Source organism: Acinonyx jubatus, chromosome C2 (genome assembly GCF_027475565.1).
Source record: "Acinonyx jubatus isolate Ajub_Pintada_27869175 chromosome C2, VMU_Ajub_asm_v1.0, whole genome shotgun sequence".
Taxonomy (NCBI): domain Eukaryota; kingdom Metazoa; phylum Chordata; class Mammalia; order Carnivora; family Felidae; genus Acinonyx; species Acinonyx jubatus.
Genome location: NC_069384.1, coordinates 69,138,236 through 69,151,127, shown reverse-complemented (window position 1 = coordinate 69,151,127; position 12,892 = coordinate 69,138,236). Strand labels below are relative to the sequence as shown.

Sequence of the window (12,892 nt, the reverse complement as noted above, 5' to 3'; positions counted from 1 at the left end):
CGCTCACGCTGACACTTGTCCTCTGAGCCCAGTGAGCCTCTGCCCTTGACGCCTGCAAGGGGCATGCCCAGCCCCTCGCCCTCCTACAAAGGAGAGCAGGGCAACCTTCCACTGGTTGTCCACCTGGTTAGGGCCTATTCTGCTGTCTTTCCTCCAGAGAGGCAGTAGGTTCTGGGGTTCAGACTCCCTGGTGTGAGTCCTGACTCCACCACAGGCAGGTGATCTTCAACAAGCAGCTTCATCCCTGTGTCTCATCTGCGGCAACTGTGACGTGAGGGAGGGAACAGTCCCTGCCACATGGCCCCATTGCAGAAACTGCTCAAGTTTATGCTGCAAAGCCTGATGTGTATATAGTGAGTGCTGTTCAATTAGCCACTGCTGACCTTGGCACCTGTGCCCGAATCATCCCACTCGGGGCTACGGCTCTGAGGCCGGAGCCAGAATTCAGCATCACTGCACGCCGTGGCTGTAATAAATTACCACAAAGTTAGTGGCCTTTAACAACATGGATTTATTCTCTTGAATTCTGGAGGTCTGGGCTAAAGTCACCGGGCTGACTGGGCCATACTCCCTCTGAGGCTCTTGGGAGGATCCATGTCCTTGCCGTCTCCAGCTTCTAGAGCTGCATTCCTCACATTCTTTGGCTCTGTGGCCTCTTCCTCCATCTTCAAAGGCAGGAGCTAGCATCTTGCTTCTGTTGTCCCATCACCACTGTGGTCCAGTCTCCCTCTGTCTTCGTCCTCTAGGGACCCTTGTGATGGCATTGGGGCCCACCTGGAGAACCCAGGAGAACCTCCCATTTCAAAATGATATGATATGATATGCAGTCATATCTGCAGGAGGTTAACATTTACTCTGGGGATTTGGAAGCGGACATATTTGGTGGCCATTCTTCACATGACAACTGAGACAGGAAGAAACTCTCTGGGGTCATGGTCCTGTGGTGTTACTTGGTCAAATTCTGGACCAACTTAGAGCACCGCCCCAGACCTAGCTGGGCCACACAAGCTGCCCGGCCCCCTGCTATGCAAGCATGTGGGCTCTAGGCCCTCTCTGTCTGCCCAAACAGAGTTGGAGGGCACAGTCAGTATCTTGTTGTATTGGCTCCCCATTGTCTTGGTGCAAGGCAGACGCTGGGTGGTTGGTTATGTGTTCATGCAGGCAGGCGCTGATGTGCTGTGTGTGTCCCTTTAGGCCACGGCGAGTGTCACTGTGGAGAATGCAAGTGCCACGCAGGTTACATTGGGGACAACTGTAACTGCTCAACAGACATCAGCACGTGCTTGGCCAAGGATGGCCAGATCTGCAGCGACCGTGGGCACTGTGTCTGTGGGCAGTGCCAGTGCACAGAGCCAGGAGCTTTTGGGGAGACGTGTGAGAAATGCCCGACTTGCCCAGATGCCTGCAGCACCAAGAGGTAATGGCACCCTCACTCCCACTTCTCACCCCAGACCAGGCCCATCTTTCAGCCCGTCAGCCCTTGGAGCCGGCCCACCTCTTAGTCCCCATCTCCCGCATTTTCCACTGCCCAGCCTTTTCTGGGGAGCAAAACTCATACGAACATTAACTAGACTTTAACTGTATATTAAAATAGTGTCTTTGAAACACTGGTTCCTTGGGGATTTTGTAAGAAAATAAAAACAGAACAACAAAAAAAAAAGACTGTTATTCTATTCCCCAACTTAGAAGTTACCAGATCACTGAATTAAATTCAACTGGTTTGGGTACCAAAATAGTGGCTTCTCAGAGCCTTTTGAGTGCTATTGAGTATTTCACAGGGGGATGTAGTATGCTTCTGTTTTTCAAACAAGTTGGATCCCCTCCCCGACATTAACATTTCCCAAATAATGTTTCACAGGACACCGTATGGCAAATGTTGCTTGGAACAAAACATAATCAGAATGTGGATCGGATAGGAGGGCATTCGACCTAGATAAGGCATGCCAGAAACAAACCACAATGGCTTTTGAATTTTCTGCTCCATTTATACAGATAATAGAACGCTGGCCCTGCACTGCAGCTGAATGCAGAGATTGTCTGGACAGTGGGCACTGCGCCTCCACTGACTCAGCCACGGGGTCACGTTCTCCATGCTGACCTCCCCACAGCTCTGCCCTTCCCCCTCTGCCAGAGTGCGAATGGGCGGGAATTAAAGGGATCCAGGAACTATGCCATCAGGAAGGCATGAGTGACCGTTTCTCTTGAATTTTGCTAAAGGAACAGCTGTGTCATCGTCATCCACGCTAGGGGGCCCGGCGTGAGGGAAACAGGCACAGATAATCAGAAACAAATAATAGTACAGACATCGTTCCTCTTGGGCTGGGGAACGCAACTGTGCAATTTTCTTTTGGCAGATTTCCCCTCCACATGTCTGGCTTGGGCTGATAAAGAAAGGAGTTCATGCTCTCCGAGCCTGCCTTGGCTGCTGGTCGGTCCTTGCTCAGAAATGTTCTGGGTGGCACAACCCCTACTTGGCTGTTTGCCTCAAATAATCCAGGCGTGGGTAATTGAAAGCTGGCTGTAGATGGAGAGACAAGATAGACAGGACCAGATTTTATTTTGTGTAATTGGAGAAGAGCCGGGGAAAGGGAGGGAGAAGAAAAGCAGACCCACTTTAGACCTGCTAAGAGTGGAGAAATAACAGAAATCCAAATAGCAACGTCCCAGGGGAGGAGGGGAGGATCCTGGATCTGGAGCCCAAGTAGCTGGGGCCGTGTGAGCGTGGAATCACAGCCATCACCCACGTTTTATGACGGAGCGGGGCACGCTCCCCCAGCTCCTCTCGCAGAACTGTTTCGGGCTGTCCTTGGGACACACGAGGTTAGTGGAGGGAGGGGGGCAAGCTAGGACGACACACATGGAATCAATAAAAGTAGATCAAGCCCGTTTCTTCCATTCCCCTCGAGCAGCAAGGCAATGCAGTTTTGGCGTAGGTCAGTTAAAAGGCCCGACCACCTTAGCTTTAGGTCAAAAGGGCACAACAAACGTAGCTTTAAATGTTTAAAGCATTCATTTCCGAGAAGAAACAGTATCTGATAATTTGTTATCCATTAAGCAATACTAAAGACACAAGGAGAGCAAAGAGATGCCATAAGGAAGCCTCACTATTCCTTTTTCATATTTGGGCCACACTGATGCTCTCTGTTTCTTTCAAAGCATAGTTGCAACTTCTTCTTCTTTTTTTTTTTTTAAACAAATTCCCTTTGAAAGTGACTTATGTGATGTTTTTCTACTTGTTGGTTTGCCAAGAACCACCAGGTTTTGAATGCCTTGTCTTCCCCACCCTCCCCACTTGGGGTTTCAGAACAGCCAGTCTCCACTTTCTAGAACTAACCAAACATACCCTTCACCTCGGGTGAGTTCACACTCAGGCTCAGCTGATTTCAATTAACAGGCTCTCTGAGTAAAGTCTCTCTCAGCAACTTGTTTGTTTAAAAGGCCAGACTTATTTTAACACATGACTACAATATATCACAAGTTTCAACCCAGTATGTGGAGCACACAAGTTAGACTGATAAATCCACATGGATAATTAGGGAACGTTTCCTGGAAGTGGCCCTGTGGTTTAATGTGGTTTAATAACAACGGTTGCAGTTGGAAGGCTGGCGAATCCTCACTGAGAGGAGGGTCAGCTTGGGGGTCACTTGCTGTGTGCTAATCCCAGAGGCCGGAGAAAGGGCCAGAGCTAAACCGCCCCTTCCTGGCCTGCAGCCAAGTCTCAGTTGTCTGCCTCTGGGACTCTGGCCTCAGGGGAAATGCAAACATTACCAACTTGTTTGTAACTCCAGAATGTTTCTATGGAGTGTTCCAGGAGAGTGGGATGTTATGGCCAATTCTGGGGTAGCTGCATTCCTTTTTTTTTTTTTTCCTTGTTTTATTTTGAGAGTGAGAGAGCGCAAGCCGGGGAGGGGCAGAGAGAGAGAGAGAGAGAGAGAGAGAGAGTGTCCCAAGTAGGCTCCAAGCTGTCAGTGCATGAGCCTGATGTGGGGCTGGATCTCATGAATCATGAGATCATGACCTGAGCCAAAATCAAAAGTCCAACGCTCAACTAACTGAGCCACCTAAGCACCCCTGAATTCCTAAGAAAGTCCTGCCTGCTTTCCTCCCCAACGTTCAGAAAGGGAAGTGAGGACTTGGGAGGGGCTTACCGAGAGGCAGGGCACTGGGTGCTGGAGCAGCGGCCACAGTGTCTCATGGCCCTGCTGTCTCCCCTGGCCTCAAAGGGGGGGCGCCTGAAGTGCTCTCCAGCTCCCTTCCAGTTCTGCTGCTCCCCTGAAGTTTCTCCCCTGGAAATCTAGTAACTGGCCTGAATCTCAAGGAATTAAAAAAACAGATGATGGTAATTCAGGCCGTGCATCGTGGTTGTACATCCCTCTACATTTTTGCCAGAGAGCTTTCCAGACACATAACCTCACTGGTCCCCATGGGCCTATGGGTGAGCGGAGTGGCCATCCCCCGGGTCACTGTGGCTCTGTGGTATCAGCACCTGTGTTCCACAGATTCGGCCCTAACCCAGTCTCAAGGAAGCCCCTGCTTCTGGGGCAGCCATCCCCATCGCCACCGGGCACCATCACCCCACTAAGTCCCTGAGAATTCACTGTCAGCTGGTTGTCTTGCCCAGCCCGCTCCTCCCTGGGGTTCTGTTTGTGCTCCCCCATCCCACAGTCCCCCAGAGGGGTCAGGCCCCTCTCCCACCACCGCAGGCGTCACAGACCTTTTGTGAAAGCTTTGCTTCTCTGGCTCCACAGCCTCGGGATTCTGTTCTCACTGATGTAAAGTGAAGGTAGATGAGGACTGTCTGGAACTGGGTTTGACTATGGGAAGTAGAGTACTGATCCTTAATTGAGCATTTTACATAAGTATTTTTACACAATATCTGACTTAAACTGTGCACCTGAGGTGGGAGGAGAAGGGGCTCAAAACGAGACTTTTTGGCTCCTAACCCAATTTCTCCAGAAGGCCCCTGTTGAAATGTGGGTTTCCTGGAAGGAGACTGCCACCCTGTAGCCTCTACCAGAGTCTAGTGTAGACCAACTCATAGAGGGTAGAACCCTCCAGGCAGGCTCCATCTGGGAGGGAGAAGGGCTCCAGGACAATGGTTCACAACCCTCACTGTATGAATCTGAATCCAGAAGCCCAGGCTCTGCCCCAGAGGTGTGGATCCCATTGGTGTGGTCAGGCCCTGGAGATGGTATTTTCTAGAAAGCCTCCTGCAGAGTCTAATATGTGGGAGGGTTAAGGGCCCTGCCCTGGCAGTGATCCCCTAGTAGGAATCCTGGGAAATGGGGCAATTTGGCAGCATTAAGCACTGGCCAGGGGGGTGTGAGGACCCCTCTATGAGGCCAGGAACCCCATTTTTTTTAATCACTCCAAAGTTTCCTGCTTGGAGCAGACTCTTCAAAGGCATGTGATACAGCTGAGTGAAGATGGGTTTGGCTCCTGGTATCAGAAATTGAACGGTTTCTGGGGCACCAGTCAGTTAAGTGGATGACTCTTGATCTCAGCTCAGGTCTTGATCTAAGAATCATGAGTTCAAGACCCAGCGTGGAACCTACTTTTAAAAAAAAATGGGAAAGTCTCTAACCTGCAACTTGATGTGTAGACCAGGCATGCCTCTAAACTCACATGTTTCTCCAAGAACCCTTGGGTAACCAGAGGCCAGCAGAAACACTGACTGAGGCCAAAAATCTGAAGATAGGGTGAAGTAGAACCTTCAAGGGCCCAGGCCCAGCAGAAGAGTGGGCAGTGCACCCCTGGGAGCTCAGTTACCTGTGGGGAACCACCACACAGCATCTAACACCCTCATTTATTGCCTCTTTTCCAAAGAGACTGTGTTGAGTGCTTGCTACTTCACGTGGGGGACCTGGCCGACAACCAGACCTGCCAAAACCTGTGCAAGGATGAGGTGATCACGTGGGTGGACACCATCGGTGAGTGTGTCCAAGTGGCCCTGGGTAACTGTTCCCTTTTGTATTGTGGTAAACACCTCGAGGCTTCCTCCTCTGTGGAGACCATCGATTCTCAGGGCCACCTGGTAGGGAGCAGGGTGGTTCTAGTCTGGAGTTGAGAAGCATGACGTCAGTGCCTGGATACTACTGTTGGGTCCCTGGGCTCTCTGGGGTGTAAGACTTCTTGTTCATAACTTTCTGCACCATCACTGGAGCCCATCTTAGTCACATCTCCCAGGCTCTCGGAGAAGTTGGTATAGTACAGTTAGGACAAGTCATGTTAGCTGCTAAAACAAATCCCAGATCTCAGTGACTTAACTAAATATAAGTCACTCACTGCGAGTCCATTGAAGACCTTTTTGGTTGATAAGGCCTTGGTTGATAAGGTCATTCAGGAAACCAGGCTCCCTCTACCTGAAGGTTCTATTCTCCTCAAGGTCCCTGGAATCCTCTCCACTCAGTCAGCAAATGGGGGAAGACAGTGAGGGATCACGTGAGATGCTGTTATCGGCCAGGCCTGGAAATGGTGCTCACGACTCCAACTCAGTTGTTTGGACACATTTAGATGTAAGGGTGGCTGGGAAATGTAGTCAAGTCGTGTGCCCAGGGGGCAGGGAAACCCTGTTTGATGAATGGCTGCCTAGTCTTTACCACATTGGCCTCAGCCTGGTGTGGCTCTCATGATGCTGCAAGGCATCAGAAGGGGCAGGGGTCTCGTGTGGCCTAGATTGCACAGTGATCCCAGCACTGGGATTGAGTGCTGTCCCAACTGTCCCCCCGGCAACAGGCATCTGTTCCTGCTGCTGTCGCTCACTCCTTGTTCTGTTATCTTTCGTGGCAGATCACATTTTAGGGTTCTTCTCATTCTGACCTCTCCAGTTTGACTCCATCCATCCAACCCTTTGCTTTACCTCTGAACAAATGGCTAGAAGTCCATTCTGAGTGGGAGCCCACAGGGTGGCTCAGACAGAGGTGCACAGACCTTTGCGTTTCACCCTTTCTGGGCTGCCTCCATCCCTTTACTAGTACAGCCATTTCTGTCCAGGCCAAGGAGTTTCTAAATGCAAATCACTTATCTTAGCCCCGTATGCACGTGACCGGCTTTGGAAGTGGTCTGGAGCACTATAATTACACCGAATCAAAGTGCCCCTATGTCAGAACCCTCATACAGTGTGGTGGTAGTGTAGATTTGTGCATCTACTTTGGAAAATGGTCTGGCAGTTCCCCGCAAATTAAACGGAGTTACCGCACAATTCAGTAACATCACTCCCGGGTATATACACAAGAGAACTGAAAACACGTTAACACAAAAACTTGTGCACAAATGTTCATAGCAGCGTTATTCATGAGAGTGAAAAATGAGAACCGACCCAAATGTACATGAACTGATGAATGGAAAAATAAAATGTGGTACATCCATACAGTGGAAAAAGGAATGGCGTCCTGATGCACACTGCAAGAGAGATGACTCTTGTAAGTACTATGCCATGTGTGAGAAGCCAGACAGAAAAGGATATATATCGTAGGATTCCATGTATGTGAAATGTCCAAAATACGCAAAAGCACAGAGACAGAAAATAGATTGGTGGTTGTCAGGGCTGGGGAGAGAAGGGAACTGGGGCTGAGCGCTAACAAAGATGGTGTCTGTTTGGGGTGACGGACATGTTCTGGAATTGGATGGAATAGTTACACAACATTGTAAATATACTAAAGCCACTGAATTATACATTTAAAATGGTGAGGCGGGGCGGGAGGGGAACAAGACTGTGTACCATGAAAGGGATTCTGCCTCTGAGGCTCCCTTGCTGGCAGCCTTGCCCTCTACCTTGACCTCAGCTGCCGCAGGCTCCCAGCCCCTGCCTTCTCTCTTGGTCCTGACTCACCCCCTCTGTAGACGTCCCTGGTTCTGACCGACCGCTGTGGCCACATGAGGCTCCCGAGTATGTTGAGTCATGCATTCAGCCTGCACTTGTTCGTTGAGCATCTCCTGCGTGCCGGGGCTTGTGTTAGACCAGGGGAGCCGGTCGGGAGCCTACCGAGTCTTGTTTCATGGCCATTTTCCTGCCACCGTGTCTGCTTGGTGCTTCAGGACTGGCTCACAGCAAGTTCTGCCCGCAGACCTGGGGCAGTGCTCGCCACTCCCCCGCCCCAACCGCCTGGGCGCACACAGTCGGAAGGAGATGCTGCCTTCCTGTGGCCCCCTGACTGAGGCCCTTGCTCTGAGCTGTTATGCACAGCTGCCTCTCAGTGTAATCCTCAGTGAGAAGCTTTCTGTTCAGATTCACTGTTTATCCTCCTTCCTTCCTTCTCTCGGCTTTCTTCATACACATACACTCACCCAGGCCAGCCTTATGGTTGGGGCCTAGGAGAAAAAGTCCAGGATTTCCCATCTGATAACCACACTAATTTGTCTGGTTCCAGGTTAAAACTCCTTTGAGCAGGGGCGCCTGGGTGGCTCAGTTGGCTGAGCCTCTGACTTCGGCTCCAGGTCATGATCTCACAGTTCATGAGTTTGAACCCCACATTGGGCTCTCTGCTGTCATGCAGAGCCCGCTTCGGATTCTCTGTCCCCCTCTCTCTCTGCCTCTCCCCTGCTCACACTCGCTCTCAAAACAAAACAAAACAGAACAAAAACAACCAAAAAAACCCTCCTTTGAGCAACAGGGTCACAAAGGCAAGAGCTAAAAAGCATTTCACGCCACAACATCAATCCACAGCTGTTTTTCAGGACCGATTGGCCATTGCGGAACAATGTCCCCTTTGCTTTCCTCTTCCCTGCTCCTTTTTCCTCCTAGAGATCAGTCTAACCCTTCCCCAGAGAAGCCTTGGAGTGCAGGTGACATCTGGACAGGGGGTTATGAGTCCATCATGTTGGGTTAACGGCATGTGGGGACAGGTGGGCACTGCTCCCTAGAAGAGTGGAGCGGGTGGTCTGGGCTCGGCCCTGGCCTCGGGCGCTGGCCTGTGGCATCTGTGGGTGAGGCACCACGGCAGGTGCCCAACTCTTGTCCAGACGTCCTCGTCATCCTTGGGTCCTTTTGGTTTTACACCCTACCAAAGAGCTGCTGATGCTTGGCCACTACAGCTGGCTCTCAGCCAAGTGGACTCAACTGTGAACTCTCAGGCCCCAAAGGGCATCGGAATGGCTCTTTCTTTTCTGTGTCCCTTTAATGTCCGGGGCACTTCCACTTACCAATCTCACCTCCAAGCATAACGCCTTCTTCCGTTTCACATCGCTCCCAGCAAACACTCTGGGGGGCTCTTGCATTCCCCAGGGATTCCTCACCATTCAGGGGATTCGTGTTCCCAGAGCAATTCAGATTCCATGCTGGGCCCATGTTCTTCACGTGAGAAACCCGAACTCATTTGTGAAGGCCCAGCCTCCACTTCATGCCTCCCTGCACCCCCTTTCCTAACTGAGGTGCTTGACTCCCCACCCTGTCCATCAGCACACTGGGTTGCTCCGAGAGGACACTTGTACCTGGTTTTCTTCCAGTGAAAGATGACCAAGAGGCTGCGCTTTGTTTCTACAAAACCGCCAAGGACTGTGTCATGATGTTCGCCTACACAGAGCTCCCCAGCGGGAGGGCCAACCTGACAGTCCTCAGGGAGCCAGGTGGGTGAGGGCCGGCTCTGCTCCCCCTGGGAGCTCGGCTTCTGATACCTTTCCCTGCTCTAGGCTTGTCGCCCTTCCGTCCTCACTGGCTTTCCAAACTCCAGAGAGACAAGGGTCACAATTCCTTATAAAGACCGGGATCTAAGGCCACCCCTACCCAGTTCCTGGAGTTTGGAAGAAAGATGATGTACACCTGGGGACCCACTGCCGGGCAGAGCTCTGGAGGTCACGGCGTGGAGACATGGGAGTTATAGTGTTTCATCTTGGAGGAGACGGAGCACAGGGGTAGAAGTGGCCATAGCACACTTTTCACCTGCACAGCTGACGCTGATGGCCGTGAGCAGCTACAGGCTCTGCAGGGGGTGGGGGGTGGGGTGGCGTGGACGGTCAAGGCTGGGCAGGCCATCTGGGTACACACACACACACACACACACACACACACACACACAGCCCTGGAGGGGCACCTGCACTTGCCACCGTGAAGTCCAAGAAGGGCAGACGGGGCTCTGGGTTAAACTGCCACGCTCAGCTCCTGGGCCACTGAGGAGGCCAAGCCTTAGTGCAGACATTGATAATTCTGCCTCATGCTTTGGACCCTGGGACTAATGGCCTTTTGCTTTGGAGTAATTAGGGTTTCTAGTATGACCCCTTTTATGCTTCCCTGGAGGGGGACAGGGGCGAGGAGAAAAGGTTTTGCTCCCTTCAATTTACAGCCTTGCAAACTGTTTTTCCAAACTGAGCCAGACCACATAATACGCCTTCTCTGGGCCAGCGGCAGAGAAAGTGCTGTGGTACCAGCCCAAGATGCATGCCTGTAAGAATGAGGCTTTGTTTCCAAGCGCTGTCTTTGTGGTTCTTTGAAAATAAGCACATTCGCTCCAAAGGGCCACACTCTGGGGTTACAAACGTTGGCTGGCCTCCAGCCCAGCCCTTGTGGATACGGCTTCATGAAACCTCCTGCCTGCCCAGTCTGTCTCTGAAACCATTTACATGGAGGCTGAGACACATCCAGTCTGGAGAGCGGAGAATGGGCCAGGCCGGCACACGTACACTCATGTAAGGGGAGGTGCTGCTGAGCACACAGTGCACCATGGCGTCTGGGAGAAAGGGGTGCGGCCACCAAGGGTCTCTTCTACATGTGGCCTTGGAACAGTCACCATCCCTCTTTGACTCTTCCCCTTTGTGTGCATTGGAGAAAACTTCCAGCACCCCCAGGTCTCCCAAAAACAGCATGGGGATCTAAGAGAGAAGAGAGGGAAGGTGTTTGGTAGAAGGTGGAAGGAAGAGAGGTGCACCTGTCGTTCCAGATAGGCCTGACATTGTGGGGGAGGGGGTAGGGATGCTATCCTAGTGGCTTTGCTCATGGTTTCTCCTGGTCCCCTCCAGAGTGTGGAACTGCCCCCAACGCCACGACCATCCTCCTGGCCGTGGTTGGCAGTATCCTCCTGATTGGGATTGCGCTCCTGGCCATCTGGAAGCTGCTCGTCACCATCCATGACCGGAGAGAGTTTGCCAAGTTCCAGAGTGAGAGGTCCAGGGCCCGCTATGAAATGGTAAGCCAGTGGGGAGCCGGAAGTAAGAAAAAAAGTCAAGCTTAGAGATCTGGTTGAGGTCAGACAAGCTTTAAGGCCCACTAACATCTTTGGCATTGAAATCAAAGAGAGGTGGTGTGCACCCCATTCTAGAAGGTGAGAATTCACGGTCCAGAAGCACAGGGGGCTCTGTGTAGAGCCTCACACCAGACCTAGCTCAGGACTCTTCCAGGGAAGAGGCGCTTGGTGCAGCCTCAGAGAAAGAGTCTGGACAGTCCTAGAGCGACTGCAGACTCAGTAAATGAACTCAAGTTGTTAGAGTCTATGATAGCATCCATTTGTGCGAGTCTTGTCTCCCCAAGCAAATTGCATGCTCCTGAAGGACTGACCAGCACAGGGAGCAGCACCCCTGAATCCCCACTTAGTTTCTGTTAAAGTTGGAAGGAACTTCACAGACCATCTGGCCAAGCCCGTCTGAGAGAGAAAGAGGGAATCTTAGAGACAGGGAGGGTCCTTCCCAGGGCATGACAGGTGGAGGCAGGGATGGTCCTGCAGGATGGGCCTGCCACTGCCGGTGTGTTCCGCCTCCCAGGGTGACTGACTGAGGAAGGGCCTCTGACCCCTAGAGTGTGTGTTCAAATGAATGGACGCACACGTGTCCTCTTGCCTTCTGTGTTCTGCAGGCTTCCAACCCTCTGTACAGAAAGCCCATCTCCACACACACTGTGGATTTCACCTTTAACAAGTTCAACAAACCCTACAATGGCACAGTGGACTGACAGCTCCTCCGAGGAGGGCCAGAGGGGGCTGGCGATAAGTTGGAGACTGATACGCCCTGGACAGCTGCTCGACTGGATCACAGCTCCCTAGAGGGACAAGCAAAGACACCTTCCTGTGAGCCTGGGCCAGGAGCCCATTGCCTGCACGGGAAGGCAGCCAGAGTTCCACCTGGCTTCTGGGCCACAGCCACACCAGGCCGCCACCCCTCCAAGCCCAGGAAAGGCCTGGGACTTTGACACTCTCAGCTTTCCACACCACATCCAGCTTGCTGACTCGGGTGAGCTGCTGGGGGTCTAGGTTGTCTCTCCCTTCCAGGAAGGCTGAGCCTCCAGCCTGGCCAGAGGAGAAGGATCTTGGGAGTATCAGAGTGTGCAAAACCAACACGCGCTCTGGCTTTTGTCGTGTTGATCATTTTTATACAAAATAAAAAGATCATGCATTTATGGTATAGCTCTGATTACTGCGAATTATCTGCCTGATGTCTGTCCTTGCACAGGGGTGTTGGTGATGGGATTATTGAGATGCCTGCCGAAGGCACATAGTTGCAGATGTCAGTTTTCCAATTCTGTCTGTGTTTGTTTAGTACTTTTGTAATGAAAGGGGAAAAGATTGGGATTGAAAGTAAAGATTAAACAAGACTTTGTGTTTGCCTGACACTCTCTGTCACGCGCGTATTCCTATCCTGACGTGGTTTTAAGTGGTGCCCCGGTGGGGGGTTGAAAAGGCTGTGTACTTCCTCCGGGGACCCAACAAGAGCCAATTCCCTATTCCAGACCAGGGCTCTTCAAACAGGGCCTCATGGGATGCCCGAGGGAGACCTAAGCCTATGCCTTTGGACCCTCCCAATTTTGGTTAAAAGGAAGACTTCCAAGCTACAAATTGTGAAAACCACACTGGCCTGCCTCCCCTGTTTCAAGGTGCTGAGGCTGGAAATGGATTGTGCACGTAAAGAAAGGTCAAGATGTGATTTCCACAAATAGTCACTCTCTACACCTTATTAAGAACAGGAAGCATCT

The 12,892-nt window shown here is 51.7% G+C and overlaps 1 protein-coding gene across 2 annotated transcripts in view; it reads left to right on the top strand.

Annotated features, from left to right (window-relative positions):
- Positions 1 to 12,514, top strand: part of ITGB5 (integrin subunit beta 5) — a 122,436-nt gene extending 109,922 nt beyond the window's left edge. Inside the window, exons 11-16 of one of the 2 annotated variants that reach the window (XR_003420718.2) lie at positions 1,195 to 1,417; positions 5,827 to 5,930; positions 9,445 to 9,564; positions 10,748 to 10,853; positions 10,951 to 11,117; positions 11,780 to 12,514. Coding sequence is in view for 1 of the 2 variants with exons in the window: in XM_027061057.2 (XP_026916858.2) it covers positions 1,195 to 1,417; positions 5,827 to 5,930; positions 9,445 to 9,564; positions 10,951 to 11,117; positions 11,780 to 11,875 (710 nt within the window). In the remaining variant the exon portion in view is untranslated. The remainder of the gene's footprint in view (positions 1 to 1,194; positions 1,418 to 5,826; positions 5,931 to 9,444; positions 9,565 to 10,747; positions 10,854 to 10,950; positions 11,118 to 11,779) is intronic. The other variant, XM_027061057.2, reaches the window with a different exon arrangement.
- Positions 12,515 to 12,892: the final 378 nt, after the last annotated feature.